The sequence below is a fragment of the Lonchura striata genome, chromosome 24 (assembly GCF_050655825.1).
Source record: "Lonchura striata isolate lonStrDom1 chromosome 24, ASM5065582v1, whole genome shotgun sequence".
NCBI lineage: Eukaryota > Metazoa > Chordata > Aves > Passeriformes > Estrildidae > Lonchura > Lonchura striata.
In genome coordinates, this window is record NC_140726.1 from 9,698,798 (window position 1) to 9,725,512 (window position 26,715).

At 55.4% G+C, this 26,715-nt stretch overlaps 2 protein-coding genes across 11 annotated transcripts in view; one reads left to right on the plus strand and one right to left on the minus strand.

Moving 5' to 3' along the window:
- The window catches only part of ZBTB16 (zinc finger and BTB domain containing 16), a 56,667-nt gene extending 38,023 nt beyond the window's left edge, over window positions 1-18,644 (plus strand). For 7 of the 9 annotated variants that reach the window (XM_077788049.2, XM_077788050.2, XM_085560317.1 and 4 more), the window contains 3 exons: window positions 11,083-11,253; window positions 13,384-13,551; window positions 13,819-16,729. In XM_077788049.2, coding sequence (XP_077644175.1) covers window positions 11,083-11,253; window positions 13,384-13,551; window positions 13,819-14,048 — 569 coding nt within the window. In that variant the 3' untranslated portion in view covers window positions 14,049-16,729. The other 2 variants (XM_085560320.1, XM_085560321.1) reach the window with 1 other exon arrangement.
- LOC110470479 (5-hydroxytryptamine receptor 3A) lies at window positions 15,404-25,974 on the minus strand. Of its 2 annotated transcripts, XM_077788053.2 has the most exons (9): window positions 24,430-25,968; window positions 22,424-22,587; window positions 22,244-22,288; window positions 21,799-21,908; window positions 21,079-21,248; window positions 20,723-20,883; window positions 20,279-20,489; window positions 19,913-20,146; window positions 15,404-19,739 (listed from the first exon to the last, which is right to left on the minus strand). In XM_077788053.2, the coding sequence occupies exons 1-9, from the start codon at window positions 24,494-24,496 to the stop codon at window positions 19,441-19,443; spliced, it is 1,461 nt and encodes a 486-aa protein (XP_077644179.1). In that variant the 5' UTR covers window positions 24,497-25,968; the 3' UTR covers window positions 15,404-19,440. The 2 variants fall into 2 exon arrangements, with proteins under 2 accessions (XP_077644179.1, XP_085416448.1); XM_085560322.1 differs by having other exon boundaries at window positions 20,723-21,248; window positions 24,430-25,974.
- Window positions 25,975-26,715: the final 741 nt, after the last annotated feature.

Below are 26,715 nucleotides of genomic sequence, written 5' to 3' on the forward strand. Positions count from 1 at the left end.
TAATAAAACCAACATGTAACTGAAAATTGAAAAGCTCTATATCTTCCCCCCTTTTCTTCCCCCCTGTTTTTTTCTTTTGCTGGGATGTTGGTAGCGTTTTGATTTAATAGTTGGCCAAACACAAGGGTCTATTTTATTCAGAGTTTACAGGCCTCAGGGCTGTTATTCCTCCAAATTTAATAGCATTGAAATTGCAGGGTTGGCGATAATTTGCCTATCACTTTCTGCTCTCCCATTGATGTTTATTGTCAGCGGGATGGAATCTCAATCCGATTCACTTAGATAACATGTCTGTTAAACATTTAGATAATTGTGCCATCATTAACTTGTCACATTATTTTAGAGATTCAAAACAGTCGTGCAGTATAAGTGGAGGTACAAAGGGAGAAAGATCTGGTGTGTGAGATCAGGAACCCGGGAGCAGAGGTGGCAGGATGCCCCCACGCTGGGTCCCATGGCAAGTGTTGCTCAACGACCACACAGGGATTTTTAAAAATTTTTAGATTACTTTTGTGTTATATGCCATAGTTCTCAGTGTTTTTCCATAGAAGAGCATCCCAGCAACCCCATTACTGACTTGGGTTTGCCAAGGAATGCGTGGGAGCCTGGAGGAGGTGGAGGGGGCATTGCGCTGGAGCTGCACTGTCACACGGGCACGCACTACCCCTGCTCTTGGCAAATGTACATTGAGTCAAATTTATTATATATTTGTCTTATCTTCTCACATTTGCTTTGCTTTCTCTGCCTCAAAATGGTTCCAGCCCAAAACCTTGCAGTGATGCTGCAGATGTGTGGCACACTGCTTCTTCCAGTGTGGAAATGACAGATTTTGAGCAAGTGGAACATAACACATGAGTTTGGTGATGTGAGCTATAAATCACACTGAAGAACAAATTCTGTTTGCCTCAAACTCAGTGTGGCACCACGATTAATGGTCAGGCCAGTGCTCCACTAGGATGCTGGCATGACTCTGCCAGTGGCTGGGGCTTGTCACAGTGGTGCCACTGGCCACCAACAGCCATCTGCAATGTCCCTGCTGCAGCAGCAGATTTGGGAGATGCTGTCTGGGGCTTGTCCTGCTGCATCCTCTTCCACATTTTCATCAAAGCAATGCCTGGCACAAGCACCTGGCACACTTCCTTACCCAAACCAACCTGACATCCTCCTGGGCTGCCTGTGATTTTTTGTTACCGTTTCACAGGACTCAGGAGCGTTTTCTGAGAGCAGCCCAATGAGACTTTGGGGGGAAATACCTCCAGATCGTGCTTTTCTCCATGGCTAGAGATAATGCACTGTAGTATTAAGTATGCTTAGAGGTAATTATCCCTCCCTGCTCGCCTCGGCTCCGCAGTCCCGGCGGGGGGAGGGCATGCCAGTGATGCTGTGCTGTGATGGACAGTCGATGTTTCCAGATTTTCTCTCGGGTGCAAGAGTGGATTCTGGATGCTCAGGTGCTGGCCCCAGCTCACAGAGGGTCTGGGGGCAGTGGGTCCTAGGGGCGCAGCACAGAGCCCCTTTGTCTGACAGTAATGTCCTGTGACAGCACTTGAAATCTGAGTCCTGGCGCGCATTCCTGCAGCCGGGAATCTCCCTGCCTCCCAAACCACGGCTGCTTCTGCCACTTTGACAGCAAATGGCAGCAAGAATTCCCTGTGCCCCTTGGTGCACACATGGGGAAATGTGATGAGGCCAGACATCATGCAAGCTGGTGGATTCACCAGAAGGAGCCAGGAGATGGGAGGGTGGCAGACCCATGCAGCCATGATGGCATTGGGACCAATGGTCTGCCTTTAATTTTCCTGTGCAAATACTATTTAAAGCACGATGGGAAAAGCCCTCTCACTAAGCTACGAAGAAATCTTTCTTGTCCTTTAATTCTAGATGAAGGGGATTAGTGTGAACATATTTAACCTCTGACCCATGGACAAAAGCATTATCAAATTTAGTTGCCAAGTGGCTCCCCATTTAACCAAACCAGTGCAGTATCACTGCAAGTTTTTTTCCTCCCTCCCTTGAAAGCTTTAACATCTATTGTTGCCCTGGAGCACTGGAGTGCCTTGGCAGCCTTGCTTTGCAGGCATTTAGGGCGCTGGTCAGAGCCCCATAGGGGAACACAGCATGACATGGTACTCACTGCTAGAACCCAAAAGGGCGTCACAAAGCCAGCCCCCCAAAAAGCAAAACCTTCTGTACATGGGGCTGGTTTCTCCCTGATTTCTGCATGCCCAACTCAGCGCTGGCCTCGCGCAGGCCTGTGCTGGCACAGAGGATGCTTGGCCACCTCTCCAGAGCACAGAGAGATGTCTCTGTCCCCCTTTGCTCCAGAGCACAAGGGATCAGCTATGGCAAGCTTGGGGATGCTCGGCGTTTCCATGCTGGGCTTTATAAAAGAGGGATGAAACACGGTCTCAGAGGCGGCCGGGGTCTCCTGGTCCAGCAGAGGAATGCCGAGAGGGGCCTCCCGTCAGGAGCCGGTGTCCGTTTACAGTGCATCTCTCATAAACCCGGCGGCGGGGGCGAGGGCAGGGGGACCGGCCCTCCTGGTATGTGATTGATTATCTGGTATTTATGCCATTGAGGACTTTTCAGCGGCTCGGGGTCAGGGGGTCATCTCATGTGTCTTGCTGCAAATCCGCTTCCTTTTGTACAGTGCGGGCTGGGTGAGCAGACACACAAAAACAGCTTTTTCTTTTCCTTGGGAAAAAGGGGAGGGGGGCGGGCTGGTGTCAATGAATTTTTTTTTTCAGCCTTTCCTGAATAGTGTCCTTTTTAATTCCAAAGAACTTTTAATTAAAAGTAGCAGGAAAGTTCATCTCGACAAGGTTTAACTTACCTTAGCAGTTACTTTTGTCCCCCAGGATTCGCGGCTCCCCGCTGTACAAAAACCCCCAACAACTGGGGGCCAGGCTGCGCTTGGTGCCGCTCCACATCTCCCCGGCTTTGCCGATGGGGCCTTTTCATCTTTTCTCTTTTTTTAATGATGGGGGTGCAGGAATAATAAGCAGATGCTGCGAGTCCTGGCTTTGTGCCTCATGGCAGCCGGTCGCTCCACTGGCCAGGCTCTGCCCGGCAGCCGCCTCAGCACCAAAAAGGTCATTTTGTTGGTTGGGGTGTGAAGCGGGGCTTTGTGACAATTCCGTGGGACTAGAGGATGCCAGAATGGTGCCACCTTGAACAGGAGAGGAATGGATTGGCAATGGGTAGGTGGTGCTCTCTGCCAGGTGGGATAGTGGCAGTGGTGATGGTGACAGTGGTCTCCCATGCAAAGACCCCTTGGTCTCCTCACCAAAGCTTTGTTTTGGGAGATGGGGGAGTTTCTAGCACATCACTTAAACAACTGTTGAGAAGCAGTGGGGGAGATATTCTGGGTTTTCAGGAGAAAGTCAGATTGTTTTTTCAGCTGATTTCAGTCCAGTTTCCAACAGGGAAAAGGAAATCTGGGAAGCTGATGCAGTGATGACGAGTATGTGTGACAGCTTCCCATCTGATGCAGTGGCCAGAAATGCCACCGTGATTTGCTGGTGGTTGCCCCAGAGAAGCTGGTTCTCAGGAAGGGCAGAGGTGTCCCAATGCACAGCTTCTTGGGGATGGCAAGGTTGAATCTGGCATTCTCCAGAATGGTGTGAGTTTAGGGAAAAGCAGCACAAAAGGAAGGTGCTGCACATAGATGTTCAGATACCAGATTACTGCATTTGGCCAGGTGATGTGTTTTGCCAGGAAAAAGGACAGTTTTCCATCAGTACCTTTAGGGCTGGAATAACTGAGTGATGGTTTTTGCCAAAGATGATCATGAGTCTGCCTGAATGGGTTTAATATGCATTGGTATATTTTGATAGATATTCAGTACAATAAAAAGGCTTTGGGATTACCACTTTGCAGGTAGGATGTGCCTGCAGCTTCGGCCAGAAGGCTTTAGGGACTGCAAACAGCTTCAAACAACTGTTTGGCCTGAAAAAATGGAAATTGGGCTAGAGAGCACAGCGCACCATAGGTGTGAAGTATCCACAGTGCAATCCCAGGCTACAAGCATTAAAGGCTCAGGAACCTCCCACCTCCCCCAGCCAGGAGGTAGAATTGCAATAAAAAGGATTTGCCCTTAAAAACCCCCTCTGCCAGGTTTGCATAGCACTCGGTTTCTTCAGGAAGAGGAGGAAACACTGCTCAGGCTCTGTCAGTATGGGCTGGGGTGATGCTGAACACATCCCTTCCTTCCAAAGCCTGGGGACCACATTCAGGGAGTAGACTGGGGAGCAGAAGCAGCACTTTGCAGTGCTGGAAGAAGGGATTAGGCATGCAACGCTCCAGGTGGCTTGTTCTGGAACAGGGGTGTGTCTGGACCAGTGCTGTCCCCCAAAGCATCCCTGACAGGCCTGGAGCTGCCCATATCCCGTGCATTGCATCTCCATGGTGCCCTCAGTGTCCTGCCCTGGAGATGGGGACACGGTGCAGTCCCCACGGCAGCTGATCCCACACCCTCCCAAAAACACATTTCCTGCTGAATGCCCGCTTGGGCCCGCAGGCAGCCGCGGAGCTTCACCCAGCGCGGGTCCAGCTGCCGCCGTGATTGACGCAAAGCCAGTCTATAAATAAAGTCTTTCTCTCCTCTCATAAAGACTTTGCGGTTTAGTTTGCTTTCAAGGTCAAGATCAGACCTTTCTAAATAAACACATATCAAAGGATCATTAGCGGAGCAGCACTGTTAAATTGAGATATTAACTTCTGTCAGCCGCGCGTTTCCTTTTTGTTCTGTAACTCGCGACTGCAGCGGGTTTTTATTATTTTGGCCCTAGGCAGTAGCATCTGGCTTCTGTAGAGACTGTAAAAATTAAAAAGCAACACAAATCATTGCGAGAGAAAAGCAGTAAATTCAATGATAAGAATTTAAAATTAAGATGTTTCGGCGCTTTTATATTCTGCAAAACATGAAACGAATGAGTTGTGTTCCTGTTGCCATAAAGCCACCGCCGCTAATCGTCGCCTGGCTCCTTCCCTCCCCACACGTGCCCTCATAATCACTTTGCCTGAGCAACCGGAGGAAACACGGTGAGGGAAGGTGGTGGTGATGGCAATGCTGACAGTGATGGGTAGGGAGGGTGGTGAGGAGGGCACAAGGTGCCACCAACTGGGCATGGGGGAGCAACTGGCCACCAAAAGGGAGGCAAGAAGGGGATGTTCTTGTCCCACCATACTCAAAGACAAAGAGGTCAAGCTATGAGGGTGTGACTAATGAGCCAGTTCACAAGGATACGGAACCACATTGTCCCCCAGGTCCAGATGGCCCCAGGAATAAATCACCCCCAGCAGGCATGAGCTGCCCATGCCAGAGCTGCAGCTCAGGGCCTGGCACGCATTGCCCAGGCTGCTGCGGGCACCAGCATCCCGGACATCCTCCATGTGCATCCTGCCCTGGGCAGTGGGGAGAGCAGGAGTGTGGCTGGGTGGGAAGCAGCCCTGTGCATCACTGCAGGAGCAAAAAATGAGGCTTTTATTTTGGGGAGTTTGTTAATCTCTGGTGCTTTCAAGGTCAATGTTGTACAACTACTCTGATACGCCAGAGTTTTCCTCAGTGTTTGTAAAAGGGTGAGCTGGCATGGAGGCAGCAGGCAGTGCCAGAAGGTTGCCCTGCCCTCCTGTTACAGCCACAGTGTCCACATCCAGCCCAGGAGGAAAACCAGCAGGGGCAGGAGAGCAGGCGGCGTCAGCTGCTTTTTAAGAATTTATTTTCCATAGTTAGTTAAAGTTGGAAAGAAAGCTGTGCTATCTCTAAGTAAATAATAATAATCAAACAAATGCCCCCTTGGGAGAAGTTGCCTTCCATAAAGATGTTAATTAGCACAGAAGCCCAGCTGTGGAGTCCAGAGGCAGCCTTTGAAAGTGGGATGATTTGGTGACTCTGGCACAAAATGCACACATTTCCTGCGTTTATCTTTTGGGGGTTTTCCCCCCTTTCTCCACTGAACCATGAAGGTTGTAGGTGCTGTTTGACTCAGCACAGAAATGAATGCCATCACCTCTCAATAGCACTGGAGCGGGTGGCACCACACGACACAGCTCTGCACAACACCTCTACATCCAGGCAGGCATCTGCAGGTGTTGCGTCCCAGCAGCAGCATTCAGGGAGGGCTCCTTTGCACCTGCCTGTGGGTGCCACCAAAAACACCACTTCAGGTTTCATAATAATCCTGAAAACAGACTCTGAAACTGGGTTGATTTTCTTACCCTGCACATGCATCCACCATGTTCCTGGGGCAAAATGCAGCCTGGGTGCTGGCGCTGCCCAGGCCTGTGCTGACCTGACACTCTTCAGGTCAATGCCAGCAGGATGTGTGCAGTGTTCCCAGGGTCCCTGTGCCAAGGTGAGCTGGGCACCTTCAGGCCAGCTGTGCCTGAGCTTGGGTGCTGGAGCTGTGACAGGGATGCTCCAGGCAACGTGCTGCTTGCTAGCACTGCTGCTTCTCCCAACCTTCCTGTAGGCAGGGCTGGAAGGGAGGGTTCTCTGCCACTCTCTGGCCACCACTGCCGATGGCACCTTCCTCCCCAGTGCTGCTGTTCCTGCAGCTAGGGCCTGCAGCTTCCCCTGCAGCAGCAGCCAGAGATAAGAGGATGGTAGAGAGCCTTTGACATGCTGACAAAAATCATCAAATGTCCCTGAAATCTCATCTCAGGAGTGCCAACAGCCTTTGTGCTCCTGCTTTGCATGGCCAGGATGTTTTGGAGCTGTTCACCTTTGTTGTAAGGACAGCAGCAGCATCAGGTCATCTCTGACACATGAACCATGTGAGACATGATGTTAAACATGAAGAGTGAAGGAAGAAGCCTTGTGGAAGACCCTGAATTATCAGGACTTGAGCCAAGGGTTTGGGGGTTTTAGGGTGCATGAAGCAGCAACAGGCTCTGTCAGTATCCTTTGATGTGAACGTGCTCATGCTGGTGATAATGCTGGAGCCTTCCCAGTGTGCCTCTCCACAGCCTTTCATTCCATGTTCCTGATTATTTCAACAGTGGATGGATCTGTTAATTTTTCAAGTCTGATAACGTGGGTCTGAGGACAGGCAGGGAAAGATGGCAGCGTTATGAAGAGGGCTCATGGAGGGACAGTTTGGTTTGGACATCTCGATGTTGGTGCCGCGAGCCTGGGGACTGCCAGCCCGTGCTGCCACCATTCTGGGGCTCAGTGGGGATGGCTTCACAGCCCCGGGCACCGCTCCCTTTGTGCCCCCTCCCCTGCTGCCGCAGCATCCCCGAGTCACCCCATTCCCCAGCCACACGGCAGGTCTGGGCTTGGCAGGGCTGCCAGGGCTCTGGGGGGACGGCAGGCCAGCACACGCACGCGTGCTCTAGCATGGGGGGGAAAAACTTGAAGTCAAATGTCTGAAAGTCAGATCCCTTTTTAGTATGAATTTGCTGTATCTCATTCTAAGCACTAATTCCAATTTAATTGCAAGTGGCCTGAAGCCTCTTCAATAGGAGTAACAAATGGTTTGATTTTGTAAACTTCATCAGACTGCATTTTAAATGCGACACACTAGCCCGGCTCGAATGCCAATGAAGCACTGAAGTAGCTCTCTGTTTACTAATTATCCGTTTTTACTTCAAGCCACGCTGGCTGGCTTGTCTGATTAAATCGGATTTGTGGGATAGAGAACAGCTAGCAGAGTTTTCTCTATAGTAAACGAGATTGAAACTATGGCCCGCCTGGCTGCACACTGTAAATTATATTTCCTTTTAAAGGGGACATGTCGCCTTTCTCCTGCAGTGCACCTCCCGCATCCATAAACTCCACAGGGCCCAGTGCCAAGCAAGACCCACCCCGCCCTGCCTCCCTCACCCGTGGCCACGCCGGTTTTTAGTTTAATTCCTGCTCTGGCAGAGGCAGCGGTGGGGGCGGTGCTGCAGCATCCCTCGCTGTGACTCGGACGGGGCACGCTGTCACACGGCGCATCTTGCTCGTCATCACGTCTCTGGCGATTGCGCTGCTCTGGGACCAAGCTGCTGGAGAACAGGGATGTGCATCTCTGGGCTTGCAGCCATAAGGTTTTCCCTCCCTCCATCAAGCATCCCCCCACTAAAAATCAGTTTTGGGACCACATTGTATTTAAAAAATCCACCAAGATGCGCCCAACACGGTTATGAAAAGAGCGTCTAACACCCAAATCACTCCAGCTTCCACCTCAGAACCCTGTGGTAGTACCAACAGCTCTCAGCTGCTGGCACAGCAGCTGGATCTGGCAGGGACACAGAAACTGGGGATGGTGGGCAAAGGTGGCAGCTGAACACAGCATGCGGGGCTCTGCTTAAACCTTCCCAGTTGCTAAGACTTCAATTCTGCGAGCTTGACCTACGCCGCCCCCTCCCTCGGTATCTATCTTTGTGCCCAGGGGCTTTTTATATTTTAATTTGCTTTTGAACGTCCTGCAAAATTAATGGCGTGCTCGGGGCCATTGTGCTGTGTACAGTAGAGGGAAGGGCCGTCGGCGCCCGCCGAGAGCCAGCGCGTTTCCCGGGGAATGAATTGCTCGCCCGCCTTCACCCCTTTTAATTGTTGACAGTAAAAAGCGTTTAAATGCTGCTTAATTTGTAATCATCTTCCTGCAAAAAGGGGAGAAACCATTAAAATGTCAGGGAAATGAATAAATCCGTCTCTCACTGATTTGGGGCGGCAGCATTTCTTTATCAGGGGTGATTTTTCTTCCAATGGCTGAGGGCTGGCTCGGGGCTTCTGTGGCTGAAGCCCAGGGATGCGCTCACGGCAGGACACGGGGCTGAGTCCTGTGCCACCCAGTGTGGCACCCTCTCGAGAGTTTTGCTTTTTCCCACTTCCCATCCTTTCTCCAAAGGCGTGACACAGTTGACACGTAGCCTAAAAAAGAAAACCAAGCAGCTTGAAGGCCGGTGGTGGGACGGTGCCCAGCAGACCCTGGCGTGGTGCCTGCCATTCCCCTTGGCTGCTGCACTGTCACCTGCGGAGCCACAGGGCTGTGAACAAGCGCTGCCTGAGCTCCGTGCTCCGTGTGCCACTGCTGGGCTCAGTGCTGGGATGCAGGGATGCAGGGATGCAGGGATGCAGGGATGCAGGGATGCAGGGCCGCCTCCCACACCCTCCACCTCTGCGCCCAGCCGGTATCAGCCTTTGTGTCACGCAGATGCTCTGCTCTCAGAGCACAACTGGAAACGTGTGCCACTACACACTGACCTCCCAGTCCGGGGTGTTGTTTACTGATACATTACTTGAAGAAGAAAAAAACAGAGGGAGAAATTAAAAACGGCCTTTTGCATGTCTCAGGCAGCAGCACCCAGGGGATGCCCAGCTCCAGCAAGCAGCCCCGTCCCCCATGCATGAACGAGGCGTCGTCCCCATCCCTGCGGCTGCTGGAGTCAGCCCATTTTTTTTATTTTTTTTTCAAGCGGGGGCCAATTAGTTTCACAAATGAGGGCCCTACGGTGCCAGGGAGGATTTGTTACGGCCCCGCGCGCCGGGCCGGCGGCATTGTGCTGCCCTCCGCCCCCACGGGAGCCCATTGTCCGCGGCCCCAGCGGGGCTGCTGCCGGCAGATTTATCGGGGCCGGCGTCCCGCCGGCCGGGGCCTCCGCTCCGCAGCTGGCCGCGGCGCTGGGGCTCAGCCCCGCGGACCTTTGACCCGTCCTGCTGTCACCGCCGGGCCGCCGAGGGCCGCGGGGCCACATACCTCTTGGGATTTGCTCCGCACTGCCCGTTCGCGGCTGCTTGCTGCTTTTTTTTTTTTTTTTCCCTTTTTTTTTTTTAATTTTTTTTTTTGTCTTGGGAGCGTTTTGTCCGCAGCTGCGTGGGGGGCACATGAGCCCACAACCCCCCGGGATAAATCCCTGCAGGAGGAGAAAGGCAGCTCCCATGCAGGGCCACCTCTCTTGCTGCTTTTATTCCCATTTCACTGGGGCTTTTTTTTAGATTTCAGAGCATTTTTGGGTAGCCCAGTGCAAGGCTGAGATTGAGCATCCCCCCAGGCAGCCTCTGCATCCCCAGCAGGACAGAGCTGACAGTGGCGTGCACCACACACCTGTGTGGGTGATGGCACAGTGCCAGAGCAGGTGACGGTGTGAAGGGAGGTGCTCTCCGGGATGCCCATGGTTCCCAAGCTGGGGGTGTGGGTCTGCCCAGGAGCATCCTTCCCTGTCCCCACTGCATGGTCCAGGCAGGACCATGACTCTGCTGCCCATCATGTCCCTGCCCCGCGGCCCTGGTGGTCTCCCTGGGGTTGGTTTTGGCAGCATGGCAAGCAGCCCTCTGCCCCTACTGTTCCTGAAGGCTGCATGGATTTGTTGGTTACCTTGAACATCTTGTGCTGCTAATGAATTGCTAATACAATTTTCTAGCTAATTTTATTTCCATAGTCCTCACATTTTAATGTCTCCAAAAAGCGAGCATTTATTTGCTTAATCTCCCTGTGTAATACAATTTGCAGTGACTCACAGTTCTGAACAATCAGCTATGCATAAGCAAAAACAAACTGTTTAATGGCTAGAGGTCTGAGATGTTTATGGACAGGGTATGAGCACCTGGGCTGGGGTTTTGTCCCTGTTGTGTTGCTGCAGCCAGGTTTGTACCCAGGAGTGATGGTATGGAGCTTGGATCTGCCTTAGGGCTTGGGGCCACACACAGCACAAGGGGTGGGCTCGTCCCCTCTCACATCCTGCCTCCTGCTCCCCAGGGCAGCTTCATGGGGTCCCCTTTCTCCTGGGCACAAGGTCTGAGCTCAGCAGCTCTCAGAGGTGTGTGGGGACGCAGTGATCACCCAGCAGCTGCTTTGTGTTTGGGCATCCCTCGGCGTCACCAGGGCTCCCAGCTGCCTCTGGTGCAGTAAGAGCAACTTCTCCTCTTCAGCTACTCCCCTCAGAAGGCCAGTGTCAGCAGGGTCAGGGTGGCCAGGGTCCTGCTGTTGGGACTCCTCCCAGTGACGCCCAAAGCCCTGCAGCTCCTGGGGTCCCTTCTGCTGCCCGAGCATCCCTGCTGCCATGTGGGCACGGGGACCCCCATGCAGTGGGGTGATGGGACAGGGGCCTGGGGTGCCAGGCAGTGCTTGAGCCGGGTCTCTCCCTCTCCCACAGGTACAGACATGGCCGTTTTCTGCCTGCTGTGCGGCAAGCGGTTCCAGACGCAGAGCGCCCTGCAGCAGCACATGGAGGTGCACGCCGGGGTGCGCAGCTACATCTGCAGCGAGTGCAACCGCACCTTCCCCAGCCACACGGCGCTCAAGAGGCACCTGCGCTCCCACACAGGTACGCGGCCCCGCGTGGGGACTCGGGGCTGGGGCAGCCGGGACGTGCTCCTTCCCCACGCGTGAAAAAGAAACAGGGGGAGGAAAGGTGATTTGTATTAAGAAAGCATGGAGGGGACTGAAGTGGCTTGGATTTGAAAAACAAAACAGGAAAAAAAAAAGCTGTGTGTAATAAGTTGATCTGGTCTGGGGTGGCACGTGACCTTCTTAGGGGGTGTGCGATCATATCCGCCTCATCAGCTTACGGCGGTAGATGCACATAATCAGCTGGTGCTCGGCCCTAATGGGATTAGGGCGACCTGCGCTACGTGGAGCTGGTGCTGCCGTGGCCCCGCTGGGGCAGGGCTTGGCTGCAGGATTGCTGAGCGGGAGAGCACGGCTTGGCCGCCTTACGCCGTGTCCTCAAAGCGCCCGCGCCGTGTCCTCAGCTCCTCCGACGGCATCCCTGGGCAGCTCCGTGGTCCCGGCCACATCAGCAGCACCGCCATTCAGGGCCAGTCACAAAACACCCCTGAAAGAACTGATTCTGGGGGATGAGCAGGAGTGTGCAGGATCGCAGCATTCCTCATTGGGTGAAGCATTCCTCACGCATCCTTTGCCCACACAAGTGAGAGGCTCGTGCACCCTCCTTGACACCACTGCTGCTGCTGACAGGGAGCAAAATGTATCCTGAGGAGGGATGCCCCTTCTTTCTCTTGTCAGGCAGGGGGCATGCACACGATCTCCAAAAGGGACGCAAAGGTGGCTGCTGGGGGCTGAGCAGGTGGTGTCACCAAGGGTCATTCTGTCCAGCCTGTGGCTGGCAGCTGCAGACTCGCACGTGGGCTAGGGGTCCCGACGTGGGAAACGGGAATCCTGTGTCGATGATAAGCATGTTAATGCTGAGTGCTGGAGCTATTTATAGCCGGTAATCCGGTGACCTGGGCTGCGGGTCGGGCTGTGCGTGTCCCACCCCAACCTCTGCCGCTTTAGTAGCTCCGAGATGTGAAAAAACACTGGGATCATCGGCGCTTTAGGAGCATTTACTCGTGCCATGTGGTGCCGTCCTGCGCAGCTGCAGGATGCTCCCTCTTGTCCCTCTTGTCCCAGGGCCAGGGTGCTCCATGGGCTCAGGCTCCCCTGAAGAGTGGGCGGGTAGAAATGCTGGCTGCCTCTGCCTGAAAAATTGCTGTCTTTGACTGTAGGATCAAAAGCCAAAGTGGCAGTTTGGAACTGGGCACAGGGAGGGGAAAGTCAACAACAGCCCACAGGCACTGCCTGCATTGCCTTTGGAGGGGGGCTCCGAGCTGCATCCCGAGCATCCTCCTCCCCCAGGTGCCCAGGCAGCAGCTGCGGGAGGGGCGAGGGGCCGCAGAACTGGGCTGCGGCAAATGGGGAGAGAGTAAAATATCATTTTAAAGAGGAAGCGAAAGCACAGGCATGTGAGTATATAACGAGAAGGACAATTTATGCCCAGGCACGAGTGCAGTTTGACACGGGGATAATGAAAAAACGTAGGTCATTGTGGATGACTTAAGCCTTCACAGCTGAAGAAAATGTATGAAATGCGGGGAACATTACACGCTTGGCAGCTCCGCACATCTGCAGCAGGACAAGTGAAATACAGTTCGCCATTCTTTACCATAAACTGTGCTTGTAGGATATGCGGCACAGAGAAATTGTAATTACAGTGACAAGACAAATCAGTAATATTTAAATATTCATGAACAAAGTCTCGGACGATCAATCTATCTTTATTGTCCTTGCCTTCGCGGCTGTAATAAATAAGTAGCTGGAGCCCTCACCTTTCCTTCAAATCATTCTGCCTTTGATGCCAAACCAGAGTTCATTTATCAGCCGCCTGGTCTAGATTGTGGGAGATGCCCAGGGCTGGGGCTGTGCTGGTGCTGCTGGGTGAAAAACCTGGAAATTGGTGGCGGAGGGTTGCAGCTCACTCCAGTCTCTCTGCTGTGCTGCGGACCCGAGCATCCCCTCTGTACACGAAGGTCTGTGCAAGAAGGGACCAGCGGACTGCACTGGGGACAGTGGGACACTCTGTCCCCAGGATGGCTGCCCGGGGTACAAAGGCTGGGGAGCTGGTTTCGGTGTGGCACAGCAGTCACGGCAGCCCTGACCTGGCATGTGCTTGCAGGCGACCACCCCTATGAGTGCGAGTTCTGCGGCAGCTGCTTCCGGGACGAGAGCACGCTGAAGGGCCACAAGCGCATCCACACCGGTGAGAAGCCCTACGAGTGCAATGGCTGTGGCAAGAAGTTCAGCCTGAAGCACCAGCTGGAGACCCACTACCGAGTCCACACAGGTACATGCTGGGGTGTCTGTGGTGAGGCTGGCAATGGCAGACCGGTCCCCTGGCAGAAAGGCTGGCATGTGGATCGCGGGGGCAGCCAGGGATAACGAACCCCGGATGCGCCAGCGTGTAATTATAGTAAATAGGGATCGATAGTCACATTGGTTCTGCTGCTCATTGCTCGGGTATTGGCTGTGCCCGCTGCGGCAGTGTCGATGCCAGGCAGTTGATTGGCACCTGGAGGCCCCGAGCCCCCACTGACACCCCTGTATCCCACAGGTGAGAAGCCCTTCGAGTGTAAGCTGTGCCACCAGCGCTCCCGGGACTACTCGGCCATGATCAAACACCTTCGGACCCACAATGGCGCTTCCCCTTACCAGTGCACCATCTGCCTGGAGTACTGCCCCAGCCTCTCTGCCATGCAGAAGCACATGAAGGGCCACAAACCAGAGGAGATCCCCACTGACTGGCGGATAGAGAAGACCTATCTCTACCTCTGCTACGTCTAAGGGAGGAGGCAGAGGGGCAACGGGGCAGATGACTGGGCAAAAAAATCCCACCAAACCCGCAGCATCCATGGCCTTGTTTGTTTTCAGTTCTCATTTGTTTCTTCTCGCCGGAAGGATCCTGCAGCTCATGCTGGACCGAGGGATGCACCAGCCCCTTCTCCAGCCCCATCCACACTGCTGTCCCAGCTGCTCATGCGCCTGCTGCCCTTTCACCCTTGCTGCAGGGCAGATTTCACCCTTTGCAACCCCTAGCAGGCCCTCTGTCACCCTTGGCATTGGCCACTGGTGCTGCTGGGAAGACCATGTAGGAAAGAGGCGCTTCCCTGAAAGTGTGTGCGTAGCTAGTGCTCTGGGAAGGCTTTAATTCCTGGCGTCCTGTCACTGCACAGACCCTGCCGTGGATGCCCTGCAGAGGACCTGAGCTCCCATGTGGGGCCCAAGCCCCATTCTGGCAGGTTCTCATGCTCCCAGGCTGTGGCATCGCAGGCAGGAGAGCACAGTGCCCTGTGAGCCACAAGTGCTTTGGCAAGAGTGTCCTGGGGGGATCCTGGCCAGAGGAGGGTGTTTGGGACAGGGAGCCAGCTGTGAGCCAGGCTGCCTTGAAGTGTTGCCTGGTGTCCAGGTGGGCTCAGGGGCACAGGAGGCTGCTGCTCTTCTCATGACCAAAGAGCTCTCTATGCATTTCTCCCTCCTTCCCTGCCTTCCTGGGGCAAGGGTGAAGCCCCCGTGGGGAGATGCAGTTGGTTTGGTGATGTGCAGTCAGTGCCAGTGTTGGAGCACGTGGCATCACTCCGAATGCAGGGATCCTCTTTTCTTCTGCTGATTTGGGGCACCTGGAAGGTGCCAAGTGTGGGTTTTTTTGCCCAGCCCTCAGCCTCAGGAGCCCACAAGTAAGGGGTGCCCCGTGGCAGGCGGCTTTGTTTGCCGCTTTTTTTGCTTTTTGTTTGGGTTTTTTTTTTTAACTTTCTTTTGGAATATTTCCGCGTTTAGCACATTTTACTTGAAATTACCTCATTTTTTTGTGACCTCATGAGCTTTTATTGATTTGGGAGGGACAGGGGGTGGCATGGCTGAGGTGCACCAGCCACGTGCCCAGCATTGGTGGTGGAGAGGTGGTGGGGCACTGGTGTCCCTGCTAGCCTCCTGTTGTGCATTATCCTTACCAAAACTGGTATTTTTTGCCTGGCCCTATGGGGCTGGGGGTGTTGGTTCTGAAGCTACCTCTTGTGTTCGTTTTTGTTGTGTTTCTCCTGCGCAGCCGCAGGCTTGGTGGTTCCATCCCACGGTTCTTTTTTTGTCGTTTTGCTGCGTTTGGGTGCAAGGGGAGAAAAGGAGCTGGGGGGTGGGGGGGTGGGACAGTGTCTGGATACAGTTTGGAGGGACACTGGTGGCCCCTCTGGGTTTGGGGTGCCCTTCCCACCTCTCCTGGTGCCAAGCAGGGATATGGCTGTGGGAGCACCATCCTCCCTCGCGCCCCAGCCTGGCTTTGCCCGTGCGTGTGCCTCTGCGCATGGGACCGCTGCTGCTCTGCGCGGGGTGGACACCGCTGCTGTACAATCCGGGATGTGACTGTGGAGAACGGCTTGTTTCATTGTTGTGCCTAAGAAAAAACAGAAAAAAATATTTAAAAAAAAGAAAACAGTTCTTTCACACAGAAAGTTGCTGCAATTTCTGGCGTGTGCGCGGCAGGTCCCCGTGGTGTCCTGGCGCTGCCAGACATGGGTGCCATGGAGCACGTGGCCGAGCTCATGTGGCTTTTTTTTTTTTGCTTTAACCTCCCCTTCCATCCCACCATCCTTCTCCCTCAGAGACACAGCCCCCACTGCAACAGTGTTGGGGTCAGCATTGGAGCGTTGCTGCTGTATCCCGGGCGCACGACCCCATGCTGTTGGCTGTGGCGCAGCCCCTGCCACCCCTCCATATATATATAAGTAAGTATATATATGTGTATCATAGCAGTGAGGACCAAGCGCCGCACGGGGCCCCGTGGTCCCGGGCTCCCTCTCCCCTGGCTTGCTGTCAGTGTCGTGAGCGCCCGCCTGCCCGTCCCGTTGCTCTGTGTTGCTGCTCGTGGTTCGGGTCCGTCGCTGTCCTCGTTCCGTCTACCTCAGCACCTCTCTGAGCCCGGGCGCAGAAGGTGCCCAAGTTCCCCTTTGGTTTTCTCAGAGTATCTATTGGCTCCTATTTTTTGTACGACTTTTCCTGTCTCACCGTTCGCTCCCCTGCGGTTCTGCTTGCGAGTCCTCTTTCTGTCCTCTAGCCACAGATGCCGTTAGCTAAAAGTTTCCTGAAAAATAAAGAAAAAGAAAAAAAAAAAACCAGTTGTGGTGTCTCCTAGTTGCAGCTCTCCGCATCTGCCTTCGTCCTGTGTAGATTCAGATGCATTTCTTTGTAAGACTTCAGTGTTTCTGACAGAGGAAAAAAAAAAAAAGACAAAAAAAAAAAGAAGAATATACTGCTGCAGGTTTTTTTCTCTCCATGTGTCACTAAGTGAAGTTCGTGCCTTCTATAGCAAAGAGAATATTTTTTACATCCTACTAACGGTAGATTTTTTTGTAGTGAACATTTTTTGTATTTTTATTTATAAGTCTCATAAGGAAAATAGCAATGTTCAGTTGTATACCTTGAATCTGCAGTTAGAAAACAAAAGAACAACCAATAAAGTTAATTCTGTTGTCTCAGCCTGCTGTCTCCCATTCCTGTGCCCATCAAGAGGAGAAGGAGGAGGAATAGGCGGTGGAGGAAGGATGCATTCCACCAGCTTGGGGTGAGCCATGAGGGTACGCTCAGTGGTGAGTTTGGGGGTGCCTGCTCTGAGGGGGAAATTGAGGAGATCCTATCACTAAACCAACCCCGGTGGGCGGGGGTCTCCCTGGAATGTCAGTATTGCCATGGGCAGGGAGCATCCACAGCACACTGCCTGTGCTCTGCCTGCCCATGTGGCTCACCAGGGAGCAGAGCAAGTTTGCCTCAATGAAAGTGAACTCGTTCATTTAAACCTGCCTGCAGAGCCGTCCGGCCCCCCGCTGCGTTAATTATCCTGTAGTTCCCGACTGATTGCTGTACACTAAGCTTAAGCCCTCCTTTATTTATTTACTGACTACATTAACGGCAGCGCCCGCTCTCCTTTTGTGCTGTGGCAAACCGTGCCACACCGCGCTGCGGCTGGGCCAGGCCTGGCACAAGCCCTGCCTGTGCCCAGTGCTGCCCGCCGCCAGCCGTGGTCCTGTGACACCATTGGACATTTCCTACAGCACGGCTGGAGTCACCGAGGGCATATTTAGCTTTTCCCAGGGATGGATGGCATGTGCCCGTGTCAAGGCCAGCCGTGACACTGCCCCAGCATTTCCCAGCGGGTTTGAGGGGCTGTGTGTCCATTCCAAGGTTCAGATGGTGCTCCTGCCTCCCCCGGTCCCCCCAGCACAGCCTCCCAGGAGGGCTTTGGGCAAGTGCTGGGGAACTTTGGTCCAGGTTTGGGCAAGCAGAGGTGGTCCTGCTGTGAGCAACCTGCAGGCTGCAGCACCCCGCGAGAAGGGAGGCAAAGCTGGCGTTCAGCCTGGCACAAAGGCGTTGCTACAATAACGGGGAAATCGCGGTAGGACCGGGCCTTTGTGTGCACACTCGCACAGCAGCTGGGAGCGATTATGCTGCAACAATGTTCTGTTCCATCAACATTATGTCCTCATTAAACCTTTATTAGGAGATTAGATTCAGATTTATTGATTTTTTTTTTTTTTTAAGAGGAAAATCCAGGCTTCTCTCAGATGCCTGGAACTTTTTCCTACATGCAGCACTTCCCAAAGTAGCGAGAGGGCAAGGGGAGAATCAATCTTTCCTCCGGGATAGGCAGCCTGTCCTTCCAGGGAAAAGGACTGCTGAGCTTCTTGAGGGGGTTAGGTTGGGTGCATGATGGTTTCCTAGCACAGGGATGACAAGGACCAAAACATTCAATGGGATATGGCAGCACAGATGAGCATCTTGCAGTGCAGCCTTGGGGGACATCAGGGTCACGGTGAGCAGGAGAGAGATGGCAAGGCTGGCTCAGGAGTCTTGCTGCCCAGTACCCCCATCAAATACATGGGCTGGGTGGCATCGCACACCTGGGTCAATGGCCCCATTGGATTTGTCTGTTGGAGCGTTTGATGTTACACGAAGGCAGCTCATTCCAGAGGGTGTTAATTGCCCGCTGCACTGATCAGGTCTGTAGCACCATCGATCTCGGCAGGATCAATGGGCTGATTTAGTGTCTCACGAACTCTTTAACTGGACACCTCATCAATAGGCAGCCACTTACAGACCATCAGCGCATTAGTGCGGGCCAGTGCTGGCAGGAGCCCGCTCCACCCGTCCTCAGCCCCCGTCACTCAGAGGTAAGTTTTCCTGCAGGTGATGGCTCTGAGACCGTGAGTGGGAGTCTTTCTCTGGGGCTGGTGGGTTTGAGGGCAGATGTATGAGAGCCAGGTGGTGTCAGCCCACCCCCATCACCTGCATATGCAGAGATGCTCCTAGAATGGGCCCTTATGGCATCTGCAGCACTTTGCTCTTTTCTTCTTGTGCATCTGCCCTTGCAGGGGCAGATGACAGCGGGAGCTGGGCACCTACTGCAGCTGTGGTGGCAATCCTGCCCAGTACCGCGTGCCCACGGAGTCAGTCCCGTTGCCATCCCGGTTTGGCCCCGGCCGGACCCGGGTCTCTCCGGCTTTGCTGAAACTGCTGAGCACAAGCACGGTAGGGATCTGCTGGGCAAGCGTGCCCGGGGGCCCGGGCAGGATATAAGGGCAGCAGCCGGGACAAGGGGTAGGGGAGCCGAGGACAGCAGGACCCCAGGGCGGTGCGGATCCCCCGAGGCAGCGGGGACCCAGCCGGTGCCGGGGCACCCCGGGGCGGTGCGGATCCCCCGGGGCAGCGGGGACCCAGCCGGTGCCGGGGCACCCCGGGGCGGTGCGGATCCCCCGGGGCAGCGGGGACCCAGCCGGTGCCGGGGCACCCCGGGGCGGTGCGGATCCCCCGGGGCAGCGGGGACCCAGCCGGTGCCGGGGCACCCCGGGGCGGTGCGGATCCCCCGGGGCAGCGGGGACCCAGCCGGTGCCGGGGCACCCCGGGGCGGGAGGCGGCCGGGCCGGGCGCGGAGCCGCTGTCCACGGTGCTGAAGCCGCGGCCGTGGCCGGGCCGGGCCGGGGGCGCTCCCGGAGTTGGCAGGGGAAGCGTGGAGAGAGGTTTGGGCAGGGTCATGGGGTCCTGGGGGCTCCTGCTCAGCTCCGCCTTCCCGCTGCGGAGCTGAGGGACGTGAGGGATGCGCCCGCGGGGTCGACAGACACTGGAGAGTCCCAGAGCTGGGGAGAACCCGCCGGAGTGAGGTCCCCCATGTCCCGCCCCGAACAACGGGCACTGCTCAGGCATCCCTCCACACCGACCAGAGGGTGCCCAGTGTGATGCTGTAAGCCAGAACGGCTGCCAAGTACACCCGGAACAGCAGGACATCCAACACGTAGCCCACTTGCAGCCACTCACGGGCGGCCTCGCGGAATTCCTCACGTTTTTCCAGGAGCTGGCGGATAGCTGTGGTCTCACACAGGATCTCCTGCAGTGCTGCTGAGCCCTCTGTCTGGCCAGCAAAGGCCAGTGCAGACCTTGTGCTCCCCACTGCCCCGCAGTCCCGGGGGCCCTCACAGACATGGGGGATTGGTTTGGCTGAGGGATCAAGAGAAGCAAATGTGAAAAACCTATTTAGACAGGGAACTGGGATTTGTGAGGGTGAGCTAGGCACCCAGTTCACCATACAAAGAATGGCTATGTAGGTGTAGATGGCTACAGAGCACCTAGATTCCTTCCGTCCCCACAGGCCCTCTCTGTGCAACCCTTACCTGTGCTGTCATTGTTCTCCACCTGCCTGGAGGTGTCCAAGTTTTGCATCCTGCTTTGGCTGAATTTCTTCCTGTCCCGGATACAGAGGAGGATGGTGGCTCTTTCCAGCAGCAGGTGTTTCACCCACTTAGGGACATGGGGTTGCAGGTCTTGCTTGTGCACCAGGCGCACAATCAGGATGGTCTCTGTCAGGCTGATGACGAGCAGTGCCATGCACACCACAAAGTAGATGCCTGTAGAGGCATCAGTGAGGTGAGTGACCTGCAAAGGCTCGTGCACAGAGCAAATCGTCCCTGCTCAACCCTCAGGGCCCTGTGGTCTCTGCCCACGACTGCCGTGACAGCTGGACAGGAGAACCACCATACCTATCAATGGCGTGCCGACGGCAGTAGCTGGCAACGTGTCGGATACAATAATGAGGAAAACCGAGTAGCCCAGCAGGAGAGTGATCTTGAAAGAGACCCTCTCACCACTGTGGGGAGGTAGGTAGAAACCCACGATGTCCATAAGCATCAGGAAGATGCTGGGGAGCAGCAGGCTGACGGTGTAGAAGAGGGGGCGTCTCCGGATGACTACCTGCAGGACAGAGGCAGAAAAGGCTGTGAAGGGTTGAAATGAGGCCTTCAGCTGGTGTGAGTCTTTGCCAAGGCAGGTGAGGATGGCGGGGGGCACTAAGGTGAGCCAGAGGAAGGGCTCTAAGCAGGGGCCTCCCACCTGCAGGCAGGAGCTGCAGCACAGAGCAGGGACAGGCAGGGGGTCCCTTCCCTCGTGCCACATCCCCGAGAAAGGCAGTGGCCAAAGGCTCTTACATAGAACTTCATCTCGGCGTAGCTGTCACTGCTCTTGACGCTGAACTCCTGGAAGTGGGTGAGGACGTAGAGCAGCTCCCACTCGCCCTGGTTCATGAAGACACTTCGGTCGAACTTGACGAGCTCCGGCTGACGCCACAGCGAGAGGTTGATGTCACGAACTGGGGGCGGAGGAGAGGTGAGAGCTGGGGGTACCCCGCCCAAAGCGCCGGCTCTCCGCAGCGTGCCTGCCCTCCCTGCACGCTTCCCCGATCCGCTGGGGCCATCTAGAGGGACGAGTTGCCTTCTGCACGGAGCTCCGGCCCGGCAGAGCCCCTGCCCGCTCCCGCGGGGCCCCGGGGCGGCCCGGCACTCACTGTGGTGCAGCCAGCTGGTGAAGGTGAGAGAGCAGTTCTGGACGTCGAAGGGGAAGTTGTAGATGTCCAGGCTGCAGGCAGTCATCACCTGGATGGGTTTGAGGTTCTGCACCTCCCCGTGATGGCTGACGTAAACGTAGGGGACGTGTGGGGACTTTCCAACATCCACACTGAGGGACATGAGGGACAGAGATGTGGGCTGGAGAGCACTCTGGGTAGGGGTTCCTTCCCCCAAGTAGCATTTCAGGGGAGAACTGCCCACGAGCCAGGGATTTGCCTCCTGTTCTGCTTTTTTGGTAATACCCTTGCAGGCATTTCTGCCTCACATCACCTCTGCACTGCCCAGACTGCTGCCTTCTCCCAGAGCCCTCAGGAGGCACTGGGAGCACCTTAAATCCCCACGGAGTGGGAAGGACACCAGATAGCTCCACGGGAAGGGCCAGCAGCTCTGCAGCTGCCCTGGCATTGTACTGTCTTCACAAAGCCTTCCTCCTGATATCTGGATCTCACCCCTAGCACAGTGAGGGTAATTACCCACGGTAGTGGTTAGCCAGCATTGGAAATGGCCCAACTGCAGAGCCAATCCCCATCTGCAGCTCCCCGATGTGGGGAGGCTGCCAGCTCTGTGCCAGGAATACAAAGCATGGGACAGTACGTGCCCATGGTGGGTGCGGAGTTGCAGTCCCAGCCCATCGCCCTCCAGACTTTGGCTGCACTCACAACTCATTGATGAGGATGTCGGGCACCCAGATGCTCTCCACAGGGAGGGAGATCTGCGTCAGGTTGTCGAAGCGAGCTGGGTCCCACTTGAGGAACTCATCTGTCCAGTGCTGGGGACAATGGAGAGGGGACTTGGTGGCTGAGGTCCTTCCACTCTGCCAGCACACAGACCCCAGCCTAGCACCAAGCAAGCTTCCCAGCCATAGGAGGGAGGGAAGACTTATCCTTCAACTTGCACAACACCCAGCAGTGCAAAACAGGGAGCATGAAAACTGAGCCTTGAGGTTCATGTGCTACAGAGGTCTCACCAGTCCCCAGGATGTGTTTCCCCCCACTGCTCTCCTGCAGCTCTGCACACTGCTCTCACAGGAGAACACGGGGGCTTGGGGGTGCTTGGCCCCAGGGGGGGCCAGCAAGGAAGGGGCAAGGTTTTGTGGCTACCCACCTGCCTGTACCAGATGTAGGTGGTCAGCACCTGGTTCTTCTCATCCTGTGAAGATGAGAACAGTGTCAGAACAGGGGCATGGACACTGCGGAAGATGGGCAGAGCACGCTGGCAGGATGTTGCATGCCAGGCACCATTCCCCCGCTGAGGCCACACGCGGAATGGGAGCAGAGGACTCACCACGCTGAGGATGGCATAGACCATGAGGTCGATGGCCACGTTAGTGGTCGTTCGCCAGTCCCGCACGGGCCGGGCGCCCTTCTGGTAGTGGGCCAGGAGGTGGTGGGACAGGCGGCGCAGGGCGGGCTCGGAGGGCTCCGGCACCCGGCCCCCGCGCTGGGCACCTGCTCAGCAGAGGGAGAAAGGGAGCGAGTGAGGGGGAGTGAGGGAGGTGCTCGCACCGCGGCAGTGGCTGCCATCACCCTGGCGTGGGCCATGGGCTGAGGGATGCTGCCAGCTGCCTGCCCTCACCTACCACTTGGGGATTCCCATTCAACTTAAATAGGAGCATCCTGATGGGAAACAAACCTGGACAACAGAACCATCACCTAATGTGTTAGTGATATCCTGTGCTGTGCAGGTCATCAGTGCTGTGACCTTCCCCAGCCTCGGAGGGCACAGCTGCCAGCCTTCACCTCTCTGGACAAGTGTCAGGATAGTGGCAGTGGGGAACCACGAGGGACACACTGCCCTTGGGAGAGTTTCATACCATTCACTCCCTCCAGGGGCATTTCTGTGCTCAGAAGGTGGAGACAGTGAAGGTTAGAGATAGAGCAGGATGCTAAATTCATTTATTAGGTATCTTGGTGTTTGCTTCCCATGAAAACAGTCCCTTCACTGATGCCAGCAGCATCAAGCAAGGGCAAATTTCTTTCAGCACCATGTCCTCACTCCTCACTGCCAGGCACCTGGAACGCCACGGCTGGGCCAGGGCAGCAGTGCTACACTTGTGGCTGTGCTCTGTAGCACACCCAGCCCCAGAGTCCAATTCTAGCATAACGGAAGAGACTAATTACAATAGATCTATGGGAACTTGGGAAAAGCTACTGGAAGGGAATTTTAATCTGTACTTTAAGCTAAAAAAAAAAAAAAAATAGGGTGAGGGGAGGAATACAGCTGCTGCCATTGCCACAGCTTGGGCCAAGTGACCTTTCCTGCTGCAGCTGGTGGCAGCTGGCCCACGCTTGCACGCCTCCTAGCACCACCTTCTCCTCACATCCATGCCACCCATATCTGCATCAGGATGCTTTGGCAGCAGGGAAATGGCTTTGCAGAGGGAGAACTGGGCTGGGTTCACCTCAGATGCTCTTTGCCTCTGCTCCAGACACCACACTGGCCTGCCCAGCCCAAATCTGTGTCAAGGTTATGCCAGCAACTCACCTGGTGCAACTCGGCACAATCCTGGCACAGCCCTAATACATGGGGATCTGTCTGCACAGCCCTTCCTGCCTCCTGGCCAGCATTGCCAGGGTGAGTGTATTACTGTTCCTGCTCCTTTCCTGCCACCTTAAATGTGCTAACAGTGGGATCAGGCTTGGGAGTTGGGTGACAGGAGCTACATGACCTATCCAGAGATTTGAGTCAACAGCCTGCTGAACACTTTCAGCTGGGCTGGTGCAAAACAGCTCAAGGATTTTTGTACTATTTCCCAGGAATGTTAGATGAGAAAATAATAATGGAATAACAAGGAAATATGTTGGCTGTCAAATTTGCACTGTGCAGAGCTGCAATTAGAAACTATAGGCACAGCATCATGCCCAAAACCCAACTCTAGGTTATGAGGAACTAAACATTATATTGGAGAAAGTCCTTCATCAGAGAGGGGGCTCAGGCAGCATCTCTCAGGCAGTGGAGTGCAGGCAGGAGACCCCCATGTCTCTCTCTGTCCCCAGGGCTGGTTTTCAGCACAGCTCAAGACGCCACAGAGTAGAGCTGGGTTCTAAGGCTCCATTGCCTTGCTGCCAGCATTACCCAGGCAGGATGAGCCTCCAGGCTCTGCACCAGAGCTCTGCCATGCTCCAGCCTCTCCCAGGTAAGTCACTTCCCAACAGCACGAAGGTTTCCCTGCAGAGCAGCCTTTGCCTGGCGCTCAGCACGGCTCAGGCTCTGGGAAGGCGCTGCTCCGTGCCAGGAGCACCCCGCTCCGCCTCGGCTCCCCAGCCCTGCCCACGGGTCCCTCACCTTACCTGGGCTCTGCAGCGTCGAGGCCAGCGGCAGCAGGGCCAGGAGCGCCCCGAGAGCCGTGGGCACCATGGATCCGCTGGCTGCACCGCCGTCTGCTCGGCGGACTGAGCGGAGCAGGGAGGCAGGCGGCACTCGGACGGCTTCCCCCCGCCGTCGGGTTTTTGAGAACGCCCAGTTAATCTCGCGATCAGCCTCTCCCGCTGCATCAAGTTTCAGTCTGGGAGGATGTGAGTGGGACCCACCCAGCTGTCCCCCCAACCCCCGCCCAGCTTCCAAAGAGCTTCCCCGTCCTCTGCCTGTGGCAAAGCGGGTTTTGGGGTACGAGCATCCTGTGCAGTGGGGGGCACGATGCGGGGAGAGGGCAGGTGCCAGGGCTGAGGCAGGAGATCCTCAGCAGTTGGAAAGACGGAGAACGCTCTCTGAGAGGCAGGAGAGGGGAGCCTGCCCAGGGATAAGCCATGACACAGGGTGGGTTTCCACCAGCAGGGGAGAGGGGAGCTCTGGATGTACCGGGCTCCCTTCCACACCCTGCGGCAGCTGGGTCTGTCCCACCAACAGTGGCTCTGACAGTCGCAGGTGGGAGGATGTGCAGGCAGCCCTTGGCAACCCTGCCTGGGGCTGCAGCTTTCCCCAACCCCTCCGACCTGCACCTACACTGGAATCCATTTTCACCGCAGAAATTTTCATTTGTTGTAAATTTCAGCAAACAAAAAAAGTTCTTCCTACTGGTTTCAGTTTCCCAAAATATTTAACGCCTTGGGGCAAACGAGACTAGAAGCAAAGCCTGGTCAGGTATTACTGAGAATCAAAAGGCACTCGGTGTCCACCCATGCGTGGGTGCCCTGCTCAGGGTGTGCATCCATCCCTCCATGTCACAGCATCATAGCCTTGGGCCGGGCAGTGTCCCTCTGCCTGGCAGGGGGGCTTCCCCTCCACCCTAAGTCTCTATAATCTCTATTCCTGTACGTCTACACTGTGCTTGTGTGTGTTGCAGGTGCCTATGCCCCCACAAAGCTTTCAGCTGCTGGAAATCCTGGGGAAGCAGCGGCCAGGGACCAAAGCCTGCGGCAGTGGCGTACAGCAAATTGCATCAGATGCCGGCATGGAGTCACTTAAACGAGATAAGAATTAGTGCGGGGCCCTGATGAACTCCCCGTTGGCTGCCAACAGCAGTGTCAGGGAGAGAGCGGGAGCAGAGCTGGGGCTAATTTGATTTCTCGGCTCCGTTAGTGGCTGGCAAGTCACCTCCCAGGGAGCGCCAGCAGCTCGTAGCGCTCTCCCCTTATTGAATCTGGGTAATGAAAATCACGGTCAGCGCCACCGTGGTGCTGGGGACTGTGCCCTGCTCTGCCCCCTCTGCGTCTGCAGCCAGCAGGATGAGGCCAAGGGGGCGTGGACTGCTCCAGTGGAGCCTCTGCTGCAGCATCATTAACTCTGAATTTTCTCCCTTGGGTTTTACATCTTCATCTTAAAGAGATTTTAATGTAGTTCCTATCAGCCCTCCTGTTATTGGATATCTAATTAGCGTGATCTACTGTAGGCTCGTGTTACGCGCGCACGCAGGGGGCTCTTGCGGGACATTTTGTGGGACTGATATCAATCGGCAGTGCCCAGATCAGATTTACTTTCTGAAATAGCATAATGGGATTTTATTAGCCCTGTAATCTGCTGCATGGTAATTGCTTTTCTGGGAATCGAAGTGCTCAGCGCCTGGGGCTTCCCACAGCTCAGTCCTGCATCCTGTCCAGGCTCCGCTGCAGCCAGGCATGGCAGCATCTCTGCACTGGGAGGGATGGGCACTCAGATCTCTCTCCTGGAGCAGCCACGCTGCAAGCCAATTCCCTGGCTGGGCAAGCAGGTATTTAGCCCAGAGCAGCAATCTCAGAGGCTGGGGGGAGCACAGGGGCACAAGCGCAAGATCCCCAGTGTATGATAGCACAAGTGATGCTCTGCATTCCCTCCTCACCCCAACCTGACCTCATCCCAAGCCCGGGTGAGCAGCATTGTGCACTGTAGTCCTTTGGCAGCTCCCACCCCATGCCATGGAACGTGCTGGGGGCGGTGGAGCTGTGGCAGGAGCACGGCTGGGCTCTGCGCAGGATGGGTGTTATAGCCAGGCTGGGGACCGCAGTGGGAACAGGGAGGAGGCCTCAGTTGTGGTGCTTGCCGGTGTGGAGCGGGCAGAAGAGGGAAGCAGCTCTCCTCCAGCTGCCAGCGCTCGCCTTTCAGAGCGCGTTTGGAGCGTCAAAAACAATAAAGCATCAGTAAGGAGCCCTGGCAGCACAGCT

Bases quoted from the DNA above. Each gene is read 5' to 3' on its own strand.
- LOC110470479 (XM_085560322.1), bottom strand. From the start codon at position 24,496: ATGGTGCCCACGGCTCTCGGGGCGCTCCTGGCCCTGCTGCCGCTGGCC. The intron at 22,588-24,429 runs GTAAGGTGAGGG...TCTGCTGAGCAG, and splicing joins CTCGACGCTGCAGAGCCCAG to GTGCCCAGCGCGGGGGCCGG. The intron at 20,147-20,278 runs GTATGGTGGTTC...ATGCCTCTACAG, and splicing joins CGTCGGCACGCCATTGATAG to GCATCTACTTTGTGGTGTGC.